This window comes from Coenobita brevimanus, chromosome 72 (assembly GCF_032717465.1).
Source record: "Coenobita brevimanus isolate Jiangsu-jjx chromosome 72, ASM3271746v2, whole genome shotgun sequence".
NCBI lineage: Eukaryota > Metazoa > Arthropoda > Malacostraca > Decapoda > Coenobitidae > Coenobita > Coenobita brevimanus.
Window position 1 is genome coordinate 15,101,131 of NC_137025.1, and position 24,606 is coordinate 15,125,736.

The 24,606-nt window shown below is 47.2% G+C and overlaps 1 protein-coding gene across 1 annotated transcript; it reads left to right on the forward strand.

Moving 5' to 3' along the window:
• The first annotated feature begins 5,778 nt into the window (after nucleotides 1-5,778).
• On the forward strand, nucleotides 5,779-24,464 carry LOC145407053 (high affinity cGMP-specific 3',5'-cyclic phosphodiesterase 9A-like). Its single transcript, XM_080278076.1, has 6 exons — nucleotides 5,779-5,891; nucleotides 21,188-21,289; nucleotides 21,963-22,008; nucleotides 22,898-22,933; nucleotides 23,631-23,743; nucleotides 24,293-24,464. Exons 1-6 carry the CDS (start codon nucleotides 5,779-5,781, stop codon nucleotides 24,462-24,464), a joined length of 582 nt encoding a protein of 193 aa, XP_080134202.1.
• The last annotated feature ends 142 nt before the right edge of the window (nucleotides 24,465-24,606 follow it).

Consider the following 24,606-nt stretch of genomic DNA (forward strand, 5'->3'; position numbering starts at 1 on the left):
ATAACATTTGTCTGTATTTTAAAAACTGTTATACTGTATCATGATTAGCATGATCCCTACCAGAGTATAAAATGAACATTATCCATAGAATTGTCATAACCTTATTGGTCACTAGCAACTGTTATGCATTAATAATTCTCATTATCATCCTAATCCCATTTGCCTGTCACCTCAGAAAAACATATAGAGCATTGCTTTCTCACTTCTTTTCAGACATGAATCAAGCAAAGTAAGTTTCAGTTTTGTGTCTTTACTTTTATGTCACAGGAATTTAGGTTTCTTACTCATGTGCTGCTGTACTATTTGTAAAAATAAACCATTTTTATTTCACTCATGTAAGCCATTCTATCTTCATATTGTTTTCCACTGTTCACCACCACCTTCGCATTTGCTATCTTTTTCCAAACAGTCTCATGTACCATGATGAAAAAGCCCTATCGTGTCTGTTCTGAGTGACCAGATGAAGTCTATCTGTTTGTCTATTGCCAGAAGCCTTAATCCCATAAGGGGTGGCCAAAATCAAATCACCTCCTTGTCGCCCTGTCCCCTACCATTTCACTACCCTGCTCCCAGCTTACACCCCCCTCTCTCATATACCTCTCCATTTCACTCCATACCTCCATCTCATCCTTGGGCTCCCCCTCCCTTTACCCCCCTCCACCTCACTCACATATATTCTCCTCGTTAATCTGTCACTTTCCCTCTCCACATGGCCAAACCACCTCAGTGTGTTTCTCCTAACGCTTCCTATCACATCCACACCACAACAGTCCTTCACTTCCTCATTTGTCAGTCTGTCTCTCCATGTGACTCCACATGCTCCTCTCAAATAACTCATTACCACAGCTCTCACTCTTGACTTCTGTCCCTCCAACAAGGTCCAGGCTTCACTTCCATACGCTGGAGCTGGTATCACAATACTGTCATGTAGTAACTTTTTCACTTCCATGCTCACTTCTGTTTCTTATCACTGCTTTCAAAGATCCAGCAACCTTTCTTCCTTCTTGTACACGTTCAAGCACTTCACCCTCTAAACTTCCATCCCTACTCATCAAACTACATAAGTACATAAACACATGCAGATTTTCCATTTCCTCCTCATCCAACCTCACTGTACATTCACTGACTTCACCTCTCTCGAAGACCATAACTTTACTCTTCCCAACATTCACCTTTAGATTCCGTTTCTTACATACTCTCCCAAGCTCTCCACCAAGCCTTGTAGCTCCCCTTCATCTTCACTTAACAACACAGTATCATCTGCAAACAACATTACAGGGAGTTTCCGAATACTGCCCTTTCTCATTAGGGCTACCCCAACATCCACTGCCCTACCTTGTATCTCTTTTATAACCCCATCCATATACAGATTGAACAACCGTGGAGACATGACACATCATTGTTTCAGTTCAGCCTTCAAATAGAAAAATTCACTTAATTCACTATCCACACGCACTGCATCCTTAGCACCCTCATACATACTCCTCATGTCATTCAACAACTTCCCATCTACTTCATATATTCTTAATACTTTCCACAATCCTTGTCAATCCACCCAGTCATATGCTTTCTCCAAATCCATGAAGGCTGCATACAACTTCTTTCCCTTCTCTAGAAACTTTTCCACTAAAAATCTAAGAATGAATATCTGATCTGCACAACCTTTTTTCTTCCTAAAACCTCCCTGTTCTTCACCAACTAATTCCTCTGTTATTTCCCTAACTCTGTCAACAATATCCTACCATATACTTTTCCTATTACACTAAGAAGACAAATGCCCCTATGATTACCACATACTTCTTTTTCCCCTTGTCCTTTGCACAGGGGAATAATTATACCTGACTGCCAGCCCTCCGGGACTCTGCCTTCCTCCCAGGCCAATCTGCACATCTTCTACATCCATCTTCTTTGCTATCCTTATCTCATTCTAGTAGTTCAGTTACTCTTCTAGGAGCTGCCTAGCATGGGCCAACCGGCCTACTGCAGTTATCCTCTCTTCTTATGTTCTTATGTTCTACTACTGTCTCTCCCTCATGCTTCAGGATTTCGCCACACACTCCATCAATTCCTGGCGCTTTCCCCAATTTGACTTTCTTCATTGCTTCCACAACTTCCATCCTACTGATTTCTTCCTTTCTTCTCACATCCCTCTATCTCCCAGCCATTCTCCAGACACTTTTATTCGCATTACTTTCATTTGCTGTGTTCAACAATTTGTTAAAGTGTTCTCTTTATCTACTCACTTTTTCTCCTTTCTCCACTATAGTCACAGCACACGACTCTGAGGTTGTCATTATCGTACCCTGGCAACCTACCATTCAAAAGTGCGTCCGATTTCGTGTCATGGTATACACAAATATATTATACACAAATATTATTATACACGAACATATTATACACGAATCACATGCGTCTCATATTATACACGAAATCAGAAGCACTGTTGAGGGGTAGGTTGCCAAGGCACGATAACAGCAACCTCCGAGTTGCGTGCCATGACTATAGTAATCTACCACTTCTATCTTTCTCTCCCCAACTAACTTCTGTAGCACTCTGTTTAACTCTCTTTACCTCCTTCCAGAACGTTTTCTTATATTCCCTCCATTTTACACTCAAATTCCTTCCAAATTCCTCATCCACTCTCTTCATACTCTTACTAATCTTTTCACCTCTCTCTTCCTCTCTACATATAACTCTCTCTTCCGTCTCTCAACTTCTCCCATGCCCCTGTTTCTCATCCACTCGTTATATGCGTTCTTCTTTTGTTCCACAGCCTGTCTCACCTCTTCATTCCACCATTCTGTTCCCTGCACCCCCTTTCATCTTCTCTTCACCCCACACACCACCTCACATGCTGCACATATTTCTTCTGTGAATGTCTTACACACACCTACGTCCCCCATCTGATCCAGTCTATATTTACCGAGTTGCTCCTCCACTTCCCTCTTATATTCTGCCCTTTTTTCATCCTCTTGTAACCTTTCCACCCTCCTTGAATGAGCTACTTCCTCCTGTCCTTCCCTTCTTCTATTTCTCCATTTTGTTTGGACACTGATTCTCCCCCAACCTCTATATACTCATGCATCCATTACACACCTCATCCTGTCATCCATACATACATAATCAGTCATTGCCTTCGGTTCATTCAGTTCACCATCCACCCTTCTCATCACTTGCCACTTATACCTGTGGATCATTTTGTGCCTGAAGAGGTTATTGGCTATCATCAGTCCCCTCCCGGCACAAATGTCCACTAAAGCACTGCCATTCTCATCCATCTCTGCAGACACACCCCACTCACCAACTACTCCATCCACCTTCACATTCCCTACTTTTCCACTCATATCTCCAATCAAAAACACTCATTGCTTCCAAACTTTTCCATGCACATATCCACATTCGTTCAAAACTCTTCTCCCAGTGTGCTTGCACGATATTGCATTGGCGCATACACACACACAATTGCCCACTTTTGTAGTCCAACTTTCAATCTTACCCATACAATCCCAGAGCCAACTAATCCATACTTTGTTATATTCTCCTTCCATCTGTTACAACAATACTCACTCCTTTTGCCCTCTTATTCACACCTACTCCCGCACATATACCCCGTCCATACTCCCATTCTCACATCTCCATTTAGTTTCAGTTAATCCACATACATCCACTTTCGCACCCTCAAGCATCTGGACAATCTCTCTCTTTCACCTCATCATTCGCACCCCTTACATTCCATGTAGCTATCAGTACCATGTCCATTTGTTCAGTCCTTAGTCGTCACTTTTTGGCCAGTTCCCTCCCCCACCTCCATTTCCTTGTTTGTTGTCATTGGAGGGCTTTGGGGACGTTGACTGGGACATGATGTGTACGGGAGCTATAGCAGTGTATCTTAACCCCTAACTGCTGTCTGACATGTACAGTATAGCTGTTACAATTCAGAGCATTTAGTGCCACCAGGTGACGGCATCTACCGCACTCACCTTCCCGCCTCCCTTTGAATTTGCAACCATTTTCTATGATACCCACCGGGTAGGTAGGACTTCCAGGTACCCCGTGGATGAGCGGTTCAATCTGTACAAGGCAGTGGTAGTGTGAGGAGCCACGTCTTCTTTGTCATCATCCGATTCTGTAGCACCGCATGAAGGGCTGATTGCCTCATCGACCCCCATGAAAGTTCTGCCCTTAGTGTTAGGGAAAGGGCTAAGTGATAGTGCCATTGGATGTGCCTTAGATGACACTGTGTCCTCACGGACACTTAGTGAGAGCACGTCCTCGGAAGAGAGGAAGAGCTACCATGTGGAGAGCGACCTCTCTCACTCTCCAACCCCTACCCACTCTCCAACACCACAGAAGGCTCTGAAACTCCTTCAGGAGGAGGGAAGGGCATATGACAGTGATGAATTCGCTGAGGAGGAGGCGATTGACGACCCAGTACTTGGGGAAGGTGACTGGAGCTGGCATTCATCCACGAAACAAACACCAAAGAGTTATCTCTCCTGCACTCTTGCCTCCTGCTCGCCAATGTCTCACCCTACAATGATCTCCTACACCTCACCCTAGCACCTCAAGGGTGGATTCTCCACAACCGGGCCCTTCGGGAGTGGTATTTCCCACATGGGCCCCATGTGGAGACATTCGGCACCGAGCATCTTCCCAGCTATGTCTCGCGTCAGGTGAGTCATCACCCGCTTACTCCCCCACTTCCCATACCTCTCCCACTCCTTCCCCCTCACCCCCTGCCCGTGGGTGTGCACAAGTGCAGAAAAACATCCTGCAACTGCCAGATGGCCAGCTTTACCACATGTGGGCAGAGTCGATATCTTTGTGTGGGAAGATGGTGCCGGCTTTGAGCCGTCTGTGCCAGTATTCGATGAGGAGGGAGCAGGTGTGCAGGAGGACGAGCTTTCCCCCAGGCTTTGGACTATTAGCAGTATATTCAGGGCAGTTTTCACAACAGCTTTCATGCAATACCTGGAGGAGGAAATCAATTTCCACCAGGCCATGTGTGTACAGTGGCTGGACATGGCTGCCCGCAAGAGCATACACATGCGTGGCTGCATATCTGTGGTGGGGGAGATGTTTTTGTGGCTAGCCCTTACCATGTTGATGGCACACAAGAAAACATGTGCTTCATGACTATTGGTTGGTTAATGAGCTCGTGGGCACACCTGTCTTGTTAAGTACCGGTATGTGGCCCATGACAGGTACCTGGCAATCCTAAGGTTCTTTCAATAGAAATTACAGGCCTGCACTGAACGACAGGTTGTGGAAAATAAAACCAATCCTAACAATGCTCAAGAGGTCATTTTCCAGGGTTTTTCGTCCGTTCTGGAAAGTGGTTTTGACGAGTCGCTGATGTCATTTAGGGGCAGGCTGGCATTTATTCAGTATGTGCCGTCAAAGCATCACCGATCTGGCCTCAAATTCTTTGTCCATTTGGACTGCAAAACTGGATATGTGCTAGATGTGATAGTTTATTCGGCAACAGATATTGATGTAACTAGTGACGATCCTCACGTATTCTCAGCATCTGTCATGAAAGTGTTCAAGGAAAGGTATTTCAGTAGGCACGGCATTCTGTATACTGTATTGATAATCATTACACTGCCCCGGTGTTGACCAAGTATTTGCTTGAACACGGTATTGGGTCCTTTGGAACTGTTAGGGCCATCAGAAAGAATATCCCTGTATTTCCAGCAAATACTGAGAAAGGAGCCCTTCTTACCAAGAAATGTGGCAACATGTTAGCCTTTCTCTCACATGACAAGATGGGTTAACATGTTGTCTACAGTACATAAGGATGTGTTGGAGGAAACTGGAAAAACAGACTACAGGACCAAGGAACCTGTGATAAAGCTGGATGCTGTCAACGATTATAATATCAACATGCGGTTGGTTCATATCAGAATGCAAATTGGTGAGGTTGATTGCCAACGTAAGTCCTGCAGGTGGTACAAGAAGGCATTTTTACACCTTCTTGATATCACCATCCTGAACAGATACATATTGTTCAAGGAGCTTGTTAGGAAACCTTTTTCTACGAGAGTCTGAAAGACAGCTTACACGTAAACCCCTTGAAGAATATTCAACTGCACAGGTGCCAGGTGCTAGGCGGGGGACAGCGGCTACAGTGGACAGGCTTAGCTGTCCTGAGTATTTCCGGTGGTGCAGGCTGGTAGAGATTGGCTGTACTACTGCAGGTCGTCAGGCCTACAGGCTGTGCCACATGTCACATGACCAAACTCCGTCCCCCAGCACGAAAAGAGACCTCATACCAGTGTGCAGAGTGCAAGGTTCCCCTATGCCCCGAATGTTTTTCCAAGTATCACTCAGAGCATGAATACTGAGCAGGTGTGTGGGAAACTGTAAACAGTGTACAGGAATGGACAAGTGTGTATGTTTTTATAAATAAGTGAAATGTTCAGTATTGTAACTTATAACAAGTGATTGATATTATTGTTTTATACAGTAATAAGTTCTACAAGTGCTGTGCATTATGTGTTGCTGTTTACTGGATATTGGTGAAAAAATTATTAGAAATGCCTTGTGTTATGCTGGGTGTTTTTAGTCCGACCTCTCGTCCTAAGAACACCAGCGACTAAGCGGGGTCCTCTTTCTGGACTGAAAGTAAAGCACCCACAAAGGAACAGGACATAAAAACTAGGCAGTACACCTTAACACATCTATTGTCTTAATTCCTACACCGTTACAATATAAAACAGAGAGATATTGGATATGCTTTGGGACAGGGACACAGAGTTAGCCTTTAATACAAATGGTTACAGTTACACTCAAGATACGTCACTCTTCACTTATACATGACTATTGGGTTCTAATATTGCGATACCCGTATACTGTTTATAGGCAAAATTGGCATTTTATATATTAAGTCCGATACACCAGGAGAGGACGGGACCAAGGGTTAGGGGAATGAATATTATCATAAGTGGGTATGTTGTGGGTCGCGACACTTTGGGAAAGTCACTTAGTCGCGGTAACACTAGTTCACAGGTCTTTAATGATTTCCGTGCACCAATGATCTTGGCCCACGATTTCTGTACGTCATCCTGTATATAGTTGTTTTTATTTTATTTTCTGCCAGGTATCGGGTCTCCGTACACAATTGGTAACTTTAGTCACTTATATTATTTGGGCCTTCACTCTGTCACTAATCACTGTCCATTTCTGTCTCGACTATTCACGTCACTAGAGTTATTAATGTCACTTTATACCCGTATTTTCCTGGGCATCACCTGCTGCGTGTCCGGGGCGTGAGAGAGGGGCCCTACGGGAAGCCCTCCTGCAAGGGGCAACGCACTGCCGGCAGGGGCGTCACTGCCCGGGTTGTAGTCGTCGTTGGGGTGCAGGGAGGCCCTCCGGTCTGGGGGCCTCGACCTGAGAGGAGGCCCTCGTACTGGAGCCTCGTCGGTGGGGTGCAGAGAGGCCCTCCGGTCTGGGGGCCTCGACCTGAGAGGTGGCCCTCGGGACTAGGGCCAAACAGCTGCAGGAGGCGGGCCTGGCGCCTCTGGCTCCGAGGAGAGAGAGAACCTGGGTTGCCCGGACCTGGGCGCTGCTGGTCAGGCCTGGGAGTCCGGGGGCTGCGGCCGCCTGCCGGGGAAAGTGCTGTCGGGGGTGAACTGCGGCGCCGCCTCTGTCGGGTGTCCGTCAGGGACAGGGACCTCCCAGGTGTAGGAGGTAGGGCTTGGATCAGGCCACGCCACTACTCCGGCAGCACCTCCGGGGAACCACTCCTGTAGGGAGACAAAGGGCGTCCCACGCAGCCGGGGGGAGAAGGGTTGGCCGCGCAAGTGACCTGCTTTGGGAGGGCCTTTGGAATCACGAATGAGGGGCGTACGGTGGCTGCTCCCTCCCCGTCACGTACGGTGGCTGTGAACGCGGTTTCGTGACTCCTAGGGCTCGCAGCTGAAGGGCGTAAGGTGGCTGCTCCTTCCCATGCACGTACAAAGACAGTGCTGGTGGTGCTGCTCCCGAAGGAGGAAAAGGCAAGAGAAGGGTGCATGGGGGCAGTGCCCTCTCCGGTACGTGCTGAGGCCGTAGCCGAGGGTCTACTTACCCTGGCACGCACAGTGGCCGTAGCCATGGGCCTGCCTGCCCTTTGGGAAGTAACTGAAGGGCGTACGGTGGCTGCTCCTTCCCCGTCACGTACGGTGGCTGTGAACGCGGTGTTACTCCCTAGGTCAAGAGAATTAGTAATTCTCTTGACCTAGGTTACTCCCGTAGTAGTAGGAGATAGTGGATGAGAGGCGTACGGTGGCCACTCCCTTCCTGTCACGTACGGTGACCGTGATCGCGGTTCCACTACTCCTGTCTCTGCCAGTCGTGGCGCGTTCAAAAACTAACGCCCCGAGGCCGTCCCCAGAGGTGGCTGAGACTGAAGGGCGTACGGTGGGCGCTCCCTCCCCCTCACGTACGGTGACCGTGATGGCGGTATCACAGGGGGAAAACAACTGAAGGGCGAACAGTGACCGCTCCATCCCCGGTATGTACGGTGGCCGTACCGCTGTGTTGCCTGGGACTGACTCTGGATCAGTCCCACCCCAAACCTGGTGAAGGCTGCCCCGCTCGCAGGGTCGTTGTCTCTTCCCTCTTACCTGGTGTTGTAACAGTTGCGGGGAAGAGGGACTCAGGACAGGAGTGTCCCGGTGACCCTCTTGTTCCGGGTCACTAACCCCGCTGTGGTGTCCTCCTGGGGTGGTGGTGTGGTGGTGGCTTGGTGGTGGGGTGGGGGGTCCGGTGGCGGCGGATATTTTACCTTGAGTTAGGCTACCTTTTACCTGAAAGAAAACCACTTGTGAGCAGGTCAGAAAGAAAATTACCTGGTTGGCTATTACAAAATTAATTCACTCGATACTCAGGAAAATTGTGGCGAATATGAGCATCAGTGTATCCTACCTGTTACCTCAAAGAAAACTGTAATGCTAGGTGTTTTAGGTCCGGCTTCCCATCCCATAAATGCCTGTGGTGGTACCACTCTACAGTAAAGTGGCGGTTTGGGTGGGGCACGAACCTCTGTACAGTGTTGCCACGTTTTCCGTACCAGCAACGCCTCTCTCTCTCTCTCTCTCTCTCTCTCTCTCTCTCTCTCTCCTGGGGGGATATGTGCGTCACCCTGGGGAATTTTGTTTCTTTTATGAGTAACTGTTATAAACTTATGCTTTCATTTCTGTATTTTGTTTTAATATATCTAACCATATTTAAAGAAAATAGTTTTACATATGGCACCAGGCGACCTCGCTGTTGCGGCGCCATGCTTTGTTTTCATTCTATCATTCTCTCCCTCCTTCCTTCTCTCCCTGGCCGGGTTAGACTGGGTCTGTGTGAGTGTTGCCGCTCAAGAAGGTTTAATGTATTTTTTTTTTTTTTACACTAAGAAATTGGCATACTTTTACTTATATTCCAGAACATTAAATTATAATCATAACTGACATTATTACCCACCCCAGAAATACGGTAAAAGCCAATAAGTGACTAATTTTTTTTTTTTTTAGCAACACTAAAATATTTATGCCACGTTTCTGTATTGCCGTATAAATATTTTATTCATAATACTGTTCGATCATATATTATAATACACACGTTAACCTTGTATTCATATGTGTTTATCTTATTTGTGATGCCTTTTACGTATATAAGAGCCGTTTCACATCGCAGGTTTGGGAAACATAGCATTACTGTACAGAGGTTCGCGCCCCACTCAAACTGCCAGTTTAGAGTGGTATACTATCATAGTGTGTTGCGGGGCTCTCTTTCTGGACTGGAGCTTAGACAAATAGGAGTGAGGTAGGGCACAAAAACTCAAGGCAACAACCTTACACGTGTATTACTAAGTTGGACAGGGGAACGAGTATATGTCATTGATACAGATACACTGGACAATTACAACTCTTACGTCTAGATATGGGATATCGTTATAGGTGTAAGTAGGCTCGACTTCTCGTTCCTAAAACACCTAACGTGGAGCGGGGTCCTCTTTCGAGACCGGAGCTTAGTGCAATAAAGAGAGGCAGGACACAAAAACTTCAGGCAATAACCTTTACACGTATATTACCACAATCAGACACAGGACAAATCAGCAGATATTACAACATATGTAGCAAAATAAAAACCTTATCTAGGACATGTGTATCTCGCAGGATACTTGCTTATCTGATATTAATGCCAACACAATTAAGCCTAGTGTATTCAGGGTACAGTGAATATAGGCGTGCGCGTGCGGCGCAGGGAGTGAGTCTCACAAGGGGGTGGTGGAAGGGGGGGGTGCGGAGAGTGACTTGTGACGGCTAGGAGGGAGTTATGGTAATACGGGAGAGAGGCAAGTATTAACAATGGGAATTACACGTTTTCCAATAGCAAAGGGACTTTGGTAATTGATTCTATTCCTGGTTTACACTTACACTAGATACTGGGACGAGGGAGTGTTGTACAGGATTTACGGGTAGCGTGAGTGGGGGAATATCATTAACACTTTCTCGTATTATTTCTTTAGCGTTTACATCAGTGGGGATGTATTACTACGGAGGAATTTCCAGGCTGCACAGTCTTACTAAGTGTATATAAGGGACGTCACTCATAAATATAGTTCATCAGATCTTGGTTCACACACTCGTCCTTTATTCTCTCACTGATCTTACTTGCCCCGATATTCACTATATTAAGTCACTGCACGATATTACACTACTGTAGGTTGGGCAAAGTCACACTTAACCTAAATCACTTGCACTGTTTCTGGGCATCATCACACGTATTCATCGTGGGGGGCAGGGTCGGGAATGTGCCGTCGGCAATCCTGCCGGGCTAGGGGCACCGCCAAGGGGAGGCGTGCCAAGAGGGCACGGGACAACTCGTAGGGGCGTCCTCTCGCGTCCTGGGCTACCCTTGGCCTCCGGGCTGGGCTTGGGGGTATGGCCCTCGGGACTGGGGCCGAATAGCTCCAGGAACCTCTGGTGTAAGTCTCGGCCGGAGGTGGGAGCCTTTCGTCGTCGTGGGGGCGTATGGAGATCGCGCCCGGGCGTCCTGGGGAGGATCGGGAGAGACTGCGGACTGCGGTCTTCAGCGTCTAGGGGCGCCGACAGGGGAGGACTGCGGCACCGGCTTACACTGGGGCCCGTCAGGTGTGTCTGTTCCAGAGCCAGGTGTAGGGAGCGGAGGCCAGGAGAGGCTGTGAGGCCTGACTGGGCCGCTCTGGTACGGGAGGCCTGGGCTCTCGTCTCCTGCCGGGGTGATGTCTCGCTCCATGCCTCCTTCCGTCTGAGGGGCCCGGCAATTGGCCGCGGCTGCCCAGGGGCAGGGCTCTCAGGTGTTGTGGCCCGGCAATTGGCCGTGGCTTGAGTGGGGGAGTCAGTGCACCTCCGTACACCTTCGGAGCGACAGTGGGCCGTCTCATGAGGGCCAGAGTGACAATAGGCCGTCTCTACCAGGGCACCTTCGGAGCGACAATAGGCCGTCTCTACCAGGGCACCTTCGGAGCGACAATAGGCCGTCTCTACCAGGGCACCTTCGGAGCGACAATAGGCCGTCTCTACCAGGGCACCTTCGGAGCGACAATAGGCCGTCTCTACCAGGGCACCTTCGGAGCGACAATAGGCCGTCTCTACCAGGGCACCTTCGGAGCGACAATAGGCCGTCTCTACCAGGGCACCTTCGGAGCGACAATAGGCCATCTCACGAGGGCAGGAGCGACAATAGGCCGTCTCTACCAGGGCACCTTCGGAGCGACAATAGGCCGTCTCTACCAGGGCACCTTCGGAGCGACAATAGGCCGTCTCTACCAGGGCACCTTCGGAGCGACAATAGGCCGTCTCTACCAGGGCACCTTCGGAGCGACAATAGGCCGTCTCTACCAGGGCACCTTCGGAGCGACAACAGGCCGTCTCTACCATTGCACCTTCGGAGCGACAATTGGCCGTCTCACGAGGGCAGGAGCGACAATTGGCCGTCTCACGAGGGCAGGAGCGACAATAGGCCGTCTCTACCAGGGCACCTTCGGAGCGACAATAGGCCATCTCACGAGGGCAGGAGCGACAATAGGCTGTCTCTACCAGGGCACCTTCAGAGCGACAATAGGCTGTCTCTACCAGGGCACCTTCGGAGCGACAATAGGCCGTCTCTACCAGGGCACCTTCGGAGCGACAATAGGCTGTCTCTACCAGGGCACCTTCAGAGCGACAATAGGCCATCTCACGAGGGCAGGAGCGACAATAGGCTGTCTCACGAGGGTGGGAGTGACAATAGGCCGTCTCTACCAGGGCACCTTCGGAGCGACAATAGGCCGTCTCGACCAGGGCACCTTCGGAGCAACAATAGGCCGTCTCACGAGGGTGGGAGTGACAATAGGCCATCTCTACCAGGACACTTTCGGAGCAACAATAGGCCGTCTCACGAGGGTGGGAGCGACAATAGGTTGTCTCACGAGGGTGGGAGCGACAATAGGTCGTCTCACGAGGGTGGGAGCGACAATAGGTCGTCTCAACCAGGGCACCTTCAGAGCGACAATAGGCCGTCTCACAAGGGCGGGAGCGACAATAGGCCGTCTCACAAGGGCGGGAGCGACAATAGGCCGTCTCACAAGGGCGGGAGCGACAATAGGCCGTCTCACAAGGGCGGGAGCGACAATAGGCCGTCTCCTGAAGGGCGCTGTCTGGAGTGTCTAGAACAACTCCACCCCTAGCTGGTTCAACAATCCCACTCCGTGAAGGTAGTGTCCTTCTCCTACGACGGCGACGGCGTGGTGGCTGCGTGACATAGGGGCGCACGGCCCGGGCTGACATATGCCGTTGTTGCTGGGGGTTGCTCCGACTGGTGGCGGCTACCCCGCGTGGTCCATGTAGGGGTGTCGGCACGTTCCCGGGCATACTGGGCTGTATCTCACTTGCCCTGTTGTCGGGGGCACTACGGTATTCTTCTGTTTCCATTTTGGGGGCACTATGGTGTTCTTCTGATTCCATTTCGGGGGCACTGCTTTGTAAGTCATGCATTTTACCACTCTTCCCCTGTAAAAAGTCACGTCCTCGTGGCTGGAGGTGGAATGCTTGCGTGTCGTGGGCGGTGTACACGGGCTGGAGGTGTTGCAGCACGGTTTGCCAGGTGATGGTGTAGGGGTTTTCCTCCTGCTCTGCGTCACAGGTGAGGAAGAGTGTGGAGGCGGTGGTGGTGGAATGGAGGAGGGTTAGCAGGTGGTGTGGCCCGCAGAGTCTTTGGTTCCTGCCAAGGGTAGGCGCCCATACGGCCCACTTCACTCTCATCTTGCTTGGTGTGGCTGTCGGTGTGGTCGGAAGCTGAATGCTGGATACCGAGGGTAAGGGCCGGATTTTGTGCCGTGGTAATGCGGCGTTGAGTCTCTGGGGAGTACAGGTAGAGGGGATTTGGGCCTGATGTAGCTTGATGGTGTGAAGTCGTGGGGAGGTGGGTGGTGTAGGAGTGTGTGTGTATCGGGTGGGTGGGCGTGAGAGGCGGCCCGAGCGGGTGGTGGTGGTCTTGAGGGTCGGGATGGGAGGGGAAGTGGGCGTATGGGGTGCGCGGTGTTAAATAGGGCGGATTGTTTCGCGTGTTGTGGGCGGGGTGGAGCGTGGTGTTGGTGGAGTGGGTGTACGCATGGTGGGTGGGGGAGGGGTGGTGGTAGTGGGTTGTGGTGAGGGTGTGGTGGCGTGGGCGGAAGAGGTGGGAGTGGGCGTTGAGGGGGGGGGGCAACGGAGGGAAGGGGTGAGGGCGAGCGAGGGGTAGCGGGGGAGGCATGTAAAGAGGATGGAGGATGACCCAGGAGGGGTAGACTGAGATGGTTTGGGCATGTGGAGAGGATGGAGGATGCTAACTGGGTGTGGAGAGGTAGACTAAGATGGTTTGGGCATGTGGAGAGGATGGAGGATGACAGCTGGGTGCGGAATATGGGAAGTGTAAAAGTCGGGGGTAGGGGTGTCAAAGGCATATTACACATTAATATTATTATTCATGTAATCTGTGACTTTTAATATCGACGTAAATTCCATTTATAACACACTGGAGGATTTTAAGGTGTATGCGCAAAACAATCGCCGAGGAATCTCAAAGGCTTAGCCTATATGAGAGATTTCGGCGGAACTATTAATGTCGACACAAGTGCAAGTCAAAGTAACATAGAAGAGAATATTATGGTGCATGGTGCAAAATAAATCGCTGAAGAAGTGTTACGGAATTATCAGAGTCAATTGAAAATTAATCCGTAATATCGCTGGAATGGTGGCCCTCACGCTGGAATGGTGGCCCTCGCACCACTTTCTTCCTTAGCGATTTATTTGCAAATTAGGCCTTTCTATCGGCTTGTACGATATTTATACATTGCTAATACTGCCATAGCTTGCATCAAAAAACACACAAGGGAATATTAAGGTCAAGCGTGCAAAACGCTGTAGTTCGCCGAGAAGGAAATGTTACGAAATCTTCTATATGAGAGATTACGGTTTAATTAAAATATCGGCACTTGCATCAGTTACATAATATATTAAGGTGTAATGTGCACAATGAATCGCTGAGGAAGAGGTCTTACGAAGCCTTCTAAGTCGGGGTTGAAAATTAAGCCGTTATATCGTTGAAATGGAAGGATTTTTAGTACCTTTTCCTGAGCAATTTATTTGGTATATTACACTTTCTTGTCTTCTGTGTCGTTATTGATATTTTTAATACAGTCATAGTTCCTATTAACACCATATTAGGGGATATTAAGGTATAGCAGGCCAAATAAGTCGCCGAGGAAGGGATGTCACGAATTCTCCAAGGCATGTCCTGCCAAATGTCAACAAAGATCAACTGATCGACGGGCCAGCATGATTTTCTAATAATAATTTCGTCTATTTCTCTTTGATGGTGTTTGACATCTTTCTGTATAAGCAGGGGGAGTGCAGACCAGGAGATGACGGAATTTGCTATGATTTCGCCTGACAACACTGAAAATCCACCTTTTACTGTCAGTGAACCAAAACACTTTCGGGTTACCCTGTGTCGGTCACTGCTAGCAGTGGTGTTTTCAAGGCAAGCATCATGCCTCCACTGTCCAAAAAGCTACAGGACTGTACCTGGTATGTTCTTAGCTAGAGATAGTTGTTGAGAGACGGGAAGGGGACCATCGCTGGCACAGACAAAACCTTGTCAGTGATACACTGTCCAAAAAGGCCCAGCAGTGAGGTTCACAAACCGGAAGACCCAGTCTTTGCAACACAGCAGGCACAAAACTTCATTCATCCATCATACAGCACTTTATATCAATTACAAACCTATACAATCAAGTCTCGACCTTGATGCTTATTTTCTCAAAACATACTATTTGTAGCTTCTCTTTGCATTTACTATAATTCATCTCTGATTTTGATAATTTTTGTCATTTTTTCCCATTTTCAATTCCTTTGCTCCCTGAAATGTTAAGTATCACAATTTCTTTTTTATCAATGTGCAATTTTCTGTGAGAATATTTTCCCTCATTGCATTAGTTATAACAAAACCATTTTGCACAACAGATAATCCACTATGCATTTCCAGGAAGTTTTATTATGATTTGACCAGTTTGCAGGAAAAGAAAAATCTTGATATATTCAATAGTTCCAAGTCTGATAAGATGTAGCAGAGTAGTAACTAGAAGAAGAAGGGAACCAAACAGCACATCTGTGGACCTCACACCTTTGTTGCCAGGAATGTGTCCAGGCCAGTTCCAAGTTTGATTTATCAAAAGCTTAGCTGGCTTTCTACCACTCCTTCCATAATTGTTTCATTATAGCTTAATATTCTACTGCCAGTTACTTGGGAAACAATGATGATGATGATAGTAATAATGATGATGATGGTAATGGTGATGGTTTATCTTACTCTCTTTATGCGTGACAGCTGTAGTTCAAGCCAGTGGTGGGATGTGCAGGCAATGGAGAGTCTGCCCATACCTCTGGGCCCATGTCGCCCACAGAACCCAAGGTCACACGCTGTATGGTTTTCAACTCACGCAGTGGGATGACCTGTTCTTGTATTTTTTCTTTCCATCCCCAGATGATCTTGTTTGGCATAGGAGAGACTTATTACAGGGGTTAGGTATAGCCTTCATTAACCCTTTAACCGTGGGTGTCATTCCAGAATGACATTGACAAAACTGGACCAAACCGCGGGTGTCATTCTGGAATGATCGTGAATATTTTGAACACCGCGCGTTTTTCCTGCGCGCAAAGTGTCTCACGCAAGAGTAGCTGTCGAGTTCTTTCATGCCAGCCATCCCACACCTCCCTCCTCCAATCCCGAGGGGGCCCCCCCAACCCCTGCCCTGACCCGCATCAGTCAGTATCTGTCCAGCTCTGTGCGTGAGAATGGCGCTCCATCCCGACTCATCGTCGCTCGCTTCCTCCTCGAAAGTGATTAGTGCTAGTGTGCCTTCTACCTCTACACGGGTGAAGGAACTGCCGACGGCGAGGCAGAAGGGGTTGAGCACTCCTGAAATTAGAACTGAGCTGGACAAAACAGTAAGTACTACTCTTGATTGTGGCAGTGAAAATGACACACTCACAGCAAGCAGTGACGATTTGGCAGTGATTGGTGGTGAACCATTTTCCATTGATAGTGACAGTGATGAAAGTGACCGTGTTGTTTCCCCCCCACCACCCCCAACTTACTCTGGGAAAGGGAAGGCGCCTATGGGCAAAACTGGTATTGCACGTGGGAAGGGAGTGAAGCGCAGACTTACGTCTCCCACACCAGGCCCTAGTAAGCATTTCCCATCAATTTCCCGTTCCCCTAGCCCTATTGCCCTCACATCATCATCATCATCTGCCATGCCTTCTCCTCAGTCTACATCATCTGAGGAATACGAATTCCCAGAGCCTGCAAAACGAGGGAAGGCAGGCCGTGCAGGCCGTGCAGGCAGGGCAGGCCGGCCTAGAACAAAGGGGATGCGTGGCAGTTGGAGGGCAAAGCTGGGCGATAAGCGAGGTGATAAGCAGGGAAGAAAGGGTCAAGTTTCACCACGCACCAGGTCAGAAACCCCCCCGCCTGCCCCCCGCTCAGCTCCCTCACCCTCGCCACCCCCCCACTCACCCCCCTCCCCGTTGCCTCCTGCCTCACCCCCCTCCCTGTTGCCTCCTGCCTCACCCCCCTCCCGCTCGCCTCCTGCCTCACCTCCTGCCTCACCCATTGCCTCCACCTCAGCTCCTTCTCACGGGGAAACGAGTGCAATGCAACCTGCCACTTCCACTGAACCACGCACAGGGAAGGTTGATGCATTTGTTTGGTCTGACGGTGCAGATTTTCAGCCACACAATCCGCCGTTTGATATGACAAATGCTGGAATACAGCCTGCCTTTCCATGCAATGCAGGAGATGACTTTATGGACTACTTCCTGGCCTTCATGGATGATGAAATCGTGCAGCATGTCAGCGATGAGACCAATAGGTATGCAGCTCAGTGTGCAGCAGAAGGGCTGGGACCTATTGGTTCACCAAAGCAAGTGTTGTGGTTGCCTGTCGGAATCAGTGAGCTGTATGTGTTTTTTGCACTAATGTTTCTGATGCCCCATATAAAGAGACATGAGTTGGAGGAGTACTGGCTCGTGGATGACATTACTACTATCCCAATATTCGGGAAGTATGTCACGGGATCGGTTCCGACAGCTGCTATAGTCTCACCAATCTAAAACCAAGGTTTGGGTGGAGTCCAGCCGGGGATTTCCCGGCGTACAGCGATGCCTTGTTTCCTATACTCTGATTGGCTAGTGGCTGACCTGACACCGTTAGAGTTCGTCCGCTCACGCCTCGCCACCTGGCCTGACATGACTTCACCCACTTCTGTGTGTGTGTGTGTGTGAGTGTGTGTGTGTGTGTGTGTGTGTGTGTGTGTGTGTGTAAAGACAAACTAATTTAAGTTATAAATATAATTTAAGTTATATATATAACAGAAAGTGAACAGTGGAAGCACGTGACAGAAGCTTAAATCTCCCTCCAGTGGATTAACTCCCAGTATGGGCCTGGATGTTGCCGCTCGTGAGTGTTTTAACTTATTTATTTCTATTAAGAAAATAGCGTATGTTCTACTGATTCCTTCAAATTATATTATAAACGTAATTGTTACATTACTTACCCAACTTAGAACTACCGTGAAAGTCGGTAAAAGTAACTACATTTTTTTCAGCACCACTGTAAAATATGTATGCCACGTTTCTTTATTGATGTACAAGAGCCATATGCATTACAAGTTTACCTTCCTTTGATATGCTAGAATACTTACGTTTATATTGTACTAGTATGTGTGTACCTATCTGTGATGCCTATTACATATATAACAGAATCTACTTATCGCTCTTTTAGGAAGTATGGCATGGCTGCACCCAGCGCCAGACCCCACCCAAACCTTGGTTTTAGATTGGTGAGACTATAGGATACCTGCACTTCGCTGACAATGCAAACCCGTCCCAAACTGACCCTTTGTGGAAAGTGAGGGATTTTCTCAACAGGATTAGGGATCGATTTATGCGATTTTTCCGGCCTATGCAGAAAGTCGTCATAGACGAATCCCTGGTATTGTTCAGAGGACGTCTCAAATTCATGCAGTACATCCCCAGCAAACGCCACCGCTTTGGGATAAAGTTCTTTGTGCTGTGTGACTGTGAGACGGGGTATATCCTGGATTTTGTCATCTACTCTGCTAGTACAATGGACGTGAACAGGAAAGACCCCCTTGGCTTCTCTGGCTCCGTTGTAAAAGTGCTGATGGAGAGGTATTTTGATGGTAATCATGTGCTGTACACAGACAATTACTACACAGCACCGAAACTCTCCAAATACCTGACTGAACACGGCATTGGCACTGTTGGCACTGTACGGAGCTATAGGAAAGAGTGGCCAAGTTTCCCCGAAGCATCATCATCATCCAAGGGAGATGTTCACCTGAAGAAGTCAGACAAGCTTCTGGCGATCAGGTGGCATGACAAGAAGGTCGTGAATATGATCAGCACCATCCACAAGGGGGAATTGCAGAGAACTGGGAAGGTCAGCTACAGGACGGGAGAGCTAATCATGAAGCCTGATGCCGTCATTGATTACAATGTCAATATGAGACTTGTTGATAAGTCTGATATGATGATTGGCGAAATCGACTGTCTCAGGAGAAACACCCGATGGTACAGGAAGGCTTGCCTGCACATGCTCGATATGTGCATGCTCAGCGCCTTCATTCTCTACAAGACACAAGTCGGGGGCATAAGGCAACCATCACTGAGACAGTTTTCCAAGACTGTCGTGCAGCAGCTGCTTGCACGATTTGGTCAGGTGACGGCATTGATCCCGAGGCGACACTCTGACACACAACCTGACCGTCTTGAGTGCCGCAATTACATGAGCCGGCACCAGCTTGTGAAATTGCCTCTTACAGCAGGCGGCAGGTTGTCACAGGGCCGCTGCAGAGTATGTCATAACACAACACGGAGGCCTCGGACGAGAAAAATGAGCACACACCAGTGCCTGGAATGCCAAGTCGCTCTATGTGTAACTCCGTGCTTTGCCGAGTACCACTCTCTGAGTAAATACTGAAAGTGACAGTGATATATAGTGATGCGACAGTGACGTGCTTTACCAATAATTGTATAATGGATAATGTAGTAATAAGAGATATTTTGCCTAGAAAAAAATGTAAATATTGGCCAGTATAATAAGTGATATTGTAATAAGAGAATCTGCGGCACTTGTGTAATTCTGCGGCACTTGTGTAATTCTGTGATGCGACAGTGACGCAATATAGTAATAAGTGCAGTGTAAATATAATGTATATTGCCCAGATTATGTGTAAAATAATATTAGAAGTTAGAAATAATGAAAAGATCGCCTGAAACGTCAGTGAGCGGGTGACGCCGCAGTGAAGTGAGGCGCAGCCGCAGTGAAGTGCCTTTTACCTACCTCAGTGAACACAGAGTGGGTGTTTATCGTATGTACAGTGTTCATATATGTTTATATTACTATTATGAGAGAGTGGTTGGCATTTGGTACTGGTGTGTGGGGCGTAAAATAGTTATTTCACACCCCTCACTTCTAACGGCTCTGCCCGTCCTGTGAAAGTCAACAAAGTCATGAAACCTACATCAATGGAAAGCTGAAGGTTAGTACTTTCTAATGGTACCTTATTTTTTTTTTCTCTAGCTTTATTCTGTGCAGAGTTATTAAGGTTTAAAGGTTTGTTTACATTTGGCTGAAACCCCCGCGGGAGAGGACAGTCAGACCAAAACAATACCCGCGGTTAAAGGGTTAATCACTTCACTGTTGCATCATCATCATCCGGACCTCCTTTCCCATCCTAGGGCAGGGTGAGGAGTAATAACATCCAGACAGCCCAAGTTTACCCAGTCCAATGGGCCATGCTTCAATTCACTCATCATTCAAGCCCCTGGAATCCTGGCTCTATCTGATACACCAAAAACATTCAACATATTCTGTAGCTTCACATAAACATATCCGATAGAGTTAATATGGATACTGACACATTAAAAGGGGTGTCAAATCCCTGATCATGCTCTTCTCACAACATTCATCCAGCCAGCTTGGATCTCATGTCAGTTCGCTAGCCTCATAAACCACAGACCTTACTACTGTATATTCCTTCTGCCTTAACTTGGCCCAGAGTTTCATACTTTTGTAGCTCAGTGGCAGAAAAAGTCAGTATGGTTTCTTGACAAGTACTTCTTCGTGACTAGTGCCATATTTGTATTGTTTATGAAGACTCCAACCATCTATCTATCTGTCTGTCTGTGGAAGGGAGAGGAGAGAGAGAGACCAAGGATGAGATGAGGGCTGGAGTGGGTATATATGAGAGATGAGGATGTCAGTTGGCAGGATAAGGTGACGTGGAGTCGATTTATTTGTGGCCACCCCTAACAGTATTAAGGTGTCTGGCAATAGATAGATAGATAGATAAGTAGTGGAATGTGTGGTATTTGCATTGGTCATCAATGTATTGTGAAGAAATAATGATGAGATGATGATGAAGATAACGATGATGATGATGATGATGACAAAGACGATGATAATGATGAAAATGATGAAGATAACGATGATGATGATGACGATGACAATGAAGATAACGATGATGAGAAGATGAAGATAATGGTGATGAAGATGATGATGGTGATGATGATTTACTTTATTTTTGTTGCTGTCTCTAATTTTCTCTATCTCTCGGCAGTGATGGTGTGGTGGAGGCGGAAACACAAGAGCTACTACGACTACCTTCTTTCAACAGTTGGGTGTGGGAAGAGTCGGAAATATTACTGCTGCTGCAACACATGTGAGAGAGGTGGGAAGGAGAGAGGAATTAAGAGGATGGGAAGGGAAGAGAGAAAATGAATTGGCAGGAACGAAAGAGACAGAGAGGATGGGAAGGGAAAAGAGAAAATGTGAGTTTATGAGACCAAAGTTGAATTGGGAGGAACAAGAGAGAGAGAGAGTATACATGCATTCTACTGTGTAAATATATATACTGTATATAAGGTAAGGTCCTCTTAAATGCTGTTGATCCTTATTAAACCAAACTTAGTGAGTGAGAGACTAACTAGGAGAGTATGTGAATGAGGTTGAGGGGGGAACAGAGAGGGAGGGGAAGATTGTGGGTGCAATGAAGGGATGAAGTAGAGAGGTATATGAGAGAGGGGGGTGTAAGTTGAGGGGATGGAGAGTGAGAGACTTAAGTAGAAAGAGTGTGTGTGAGAGAGTTGGAGGGGGGGAAGAGGGAGGGGGAGACTGGGGATGAGATGAGGGATGGAGTAGAGAGGTATATGAGAGAGAGGGATGTAAGTTGGGGGGAGGGCAGGGAAAGGGGACAGGGTGACATGGAGGCATTTTGTTTGTGGCCACCCCTTACGGAATTAAGACGTCTGGCTATAGTTAGGTGATAGACAGACAAAGGTAGATAGACAGATAAATAGATAGATAAGTACTCTACCAATTTCTCCCCTCCACAGGTATACAGATCTAGGCCTGCTATCCAAGTTCGGCACAGAGATTGAGGTGCTGCGTTATTTTCTGTGCTGCTTCTACCTCTGTTATAACCAAGTCCCCTTTCACAGCTTCGAACATGCCTTCTGTGTCACTTAGATGGTAAGTGGGTCCTATCTTTGTCGTAGGTTTTCATTATTGTTATTATTATTATATAGTGGTAGATGGGGTCGCTCACCATCCACTCACTCGATGTAGTGCTGCTCTCAGATGACTTCCCTCCTTTTCTTTCTTTTTTCCTTCATTCTTTCCTCCTCCTTCTGCTTACGGGTGACTCTGCACTCTCTCTTCTGTCTTTATTTCCTTCATTCTTTCCTCTTCCTTCTGCCTGTGGGTGACTCTACACTGAGTGACAAGCCAAATAGTTTCGTGTACACCAGGAAACCATTTACTACGCTGGGTGGTAACCATATAACCAAATTATGGTGCCTGGTGGTTTAGTGGGTAATTAAGGCTCCCCAGTCGGATTGAGCCTTTGCAGGTTTATATCCAAGGGGTAGTTGGGGTTTATTGCTCACGTAATGCCACTCAGGGATGAGTGAGGCTGGTCACTTTCATCTTAAATGTCAGGACCAACTTGCCTAGCCCTGGGCTCCTACACTCCTCGTTGGGCAACACAAAATTAGATGATGATGGTGATTATTATTATTATTGTTGTTTTTTTTATCATACCTCATCCTGTCCTAAGGTGATGATGATGATAATGATGGTAATAATGATGATTATGATAATGATGATAGTGGTGATGATAATAATGATGATAGTGATAATGATGATGATGACAGTGATAATGATGATGATGATTTCTTGACAAATGTATGGTATGGTGTAGCGTTGTGAATTGCAGGAAAGACCAGGCGATTTAGATGTGCTAATTCTCCTTACATCCTGCATATCCCAGGACCTTGACCATCCTGGATTTAATAACATCTACCAGGTAAGGGAAACATTGTATTTTTTGTTTATATTTGGCCTGTGTTTTAAATTATAGTATAGACAAAGCACCTTAAGAGATATATAAAAAGAGGTGTTTAGTAGATAGATAGATAGATAGATAGATTGTAGTGTTAAAAATCGATAGATAGATAGATCAATATGCTGTAGTGTTTAAAATGATAGATAGATGGATGATAGGTAGATATATAGATAGATAGATAGATAAATAGATAGACCAATACTTGATGCATTTATATTCACTCTCTGATCAGTGTTAAAACAGAACTGACTCTGTGTTCACCTCACTGCTTAAGCAATATATATATATATATATATATATAGGTAGATAGATAGGCAGATAGATAGATGGATAGCCAGATAGATAGATAAATAGATAGACACACACCAGCACCTAATAGATTCATGGCACCCACAAATTAATGCAAAGACAGAATTAGTCGTGCAGTATAATGACATTCACCACTCATATAGAGATAGATAGATAGACAGATAGATAAACAGCCAGATAGATAGAGTGATACACAGCAACACCTAATAGATTCATTGTACCCACAAATTAATGCGAAGACAGAATTAGCCCTGCGATACAGTGATATCTCACCCCTCGAGCAGTAGATAGATAGACAGTTAGATAGATAGATACACAGCACCAACTAACAGATTCATTTTGCCCACAGATCAGCGTCAAAACAGAATTAGCCCTGCGATACAATGACATATCACCCTTTGAAAACCATCACTGCTCTGTTGCATTCACTGTTCTGGAGCAACACGAGTGCAACACATTCAGGTGGGTGTGTAGAGAGGGTGGAGAATGAGAGACTGACTAGGAGAGTGAGTTAGATGGAGAGGAGGGAGGGAGATGGGGAGGAGGAGACCGAGGATGAGTGGAGCAACATGAATGTAACATATTGAGGTGGTTGTGAAGACAGGATGGAGAATGAGAGACTGACTAGGAGAGTGGGTGTGTAGAAAGGATGGAGAATGAGAGACTGACTAGGAGGAGGATGGAGAATGAGAAACTGACTAGGAGAGTGTGTTGAGAGGATGGAGAATGAGAGACTGACTAGGAGAGTGTATGTGAGTGAGGTGGATAGGAGGAGAAGGGGAGACCGAGGATGAGATGGAGAGTTGGTCTGGCTATGTAGAGAGGGTGGAGAATAAGAGAATGACTAGAAGAGTGTATGTGAGTGAGGTGAATGGGGACAGAAGGAAGGGGAGACCAAGGATGAGTATTCAAGTCCAAATTTTTAGTGATTACTGATATATAAACCCTCTCATGGTATGAACAACTCCATTACTGTACTCCGGCTCACACGAAACAATTTTTAATCCACAGAAATGTATCGGCCAAGGACTGCAAGAAAATTCGTGAAGGGATGATCCGCTGCATCCTGGCGACGGACATGGCACGGCACAATGAGATTCTGTCGGACATCAAGGAGATCATTGATGAGTTTGATTTCAAGAACCGGGCCCATGTTAACCTTGTATGTATAGACTGTAGTTGATTTTGACTTTATTGCCCCCTCATGGTAGGTTTCTTGCATTAGTCAAAGGATATGAGAAAGGAATGGCAACGGACATGGCGCGGCACAATGAGATTCTGTCGGACTTTAAGGAGATCATTGAGGAGTTTGATTTCAAGAACCG

Bases quoted from the DNA above. Each gene is read 5' to 3' on its own strand.
- LOC145407053 (XM_080278076.1), top strand. From the start codon at position 5,779: ATGTTGTCTACAGTACATAAGGATGTGTTGGAGGAAACTGGAAAAACA. The intron at 22,934-23,630 runs GTAAGGGAAACA...TTTTGCCCACAG, and splicing joins GATTTAATAACATCTACCAG to ATCAGCGTCAAAACAGAATT. The intron at 23,744-24,292 runs GTGGGTGTGTAG...TTTAATCCACAG, and splicing joins CACGAGTGCAACACATTCAG to AAATGTATCGGCCAAGGACT.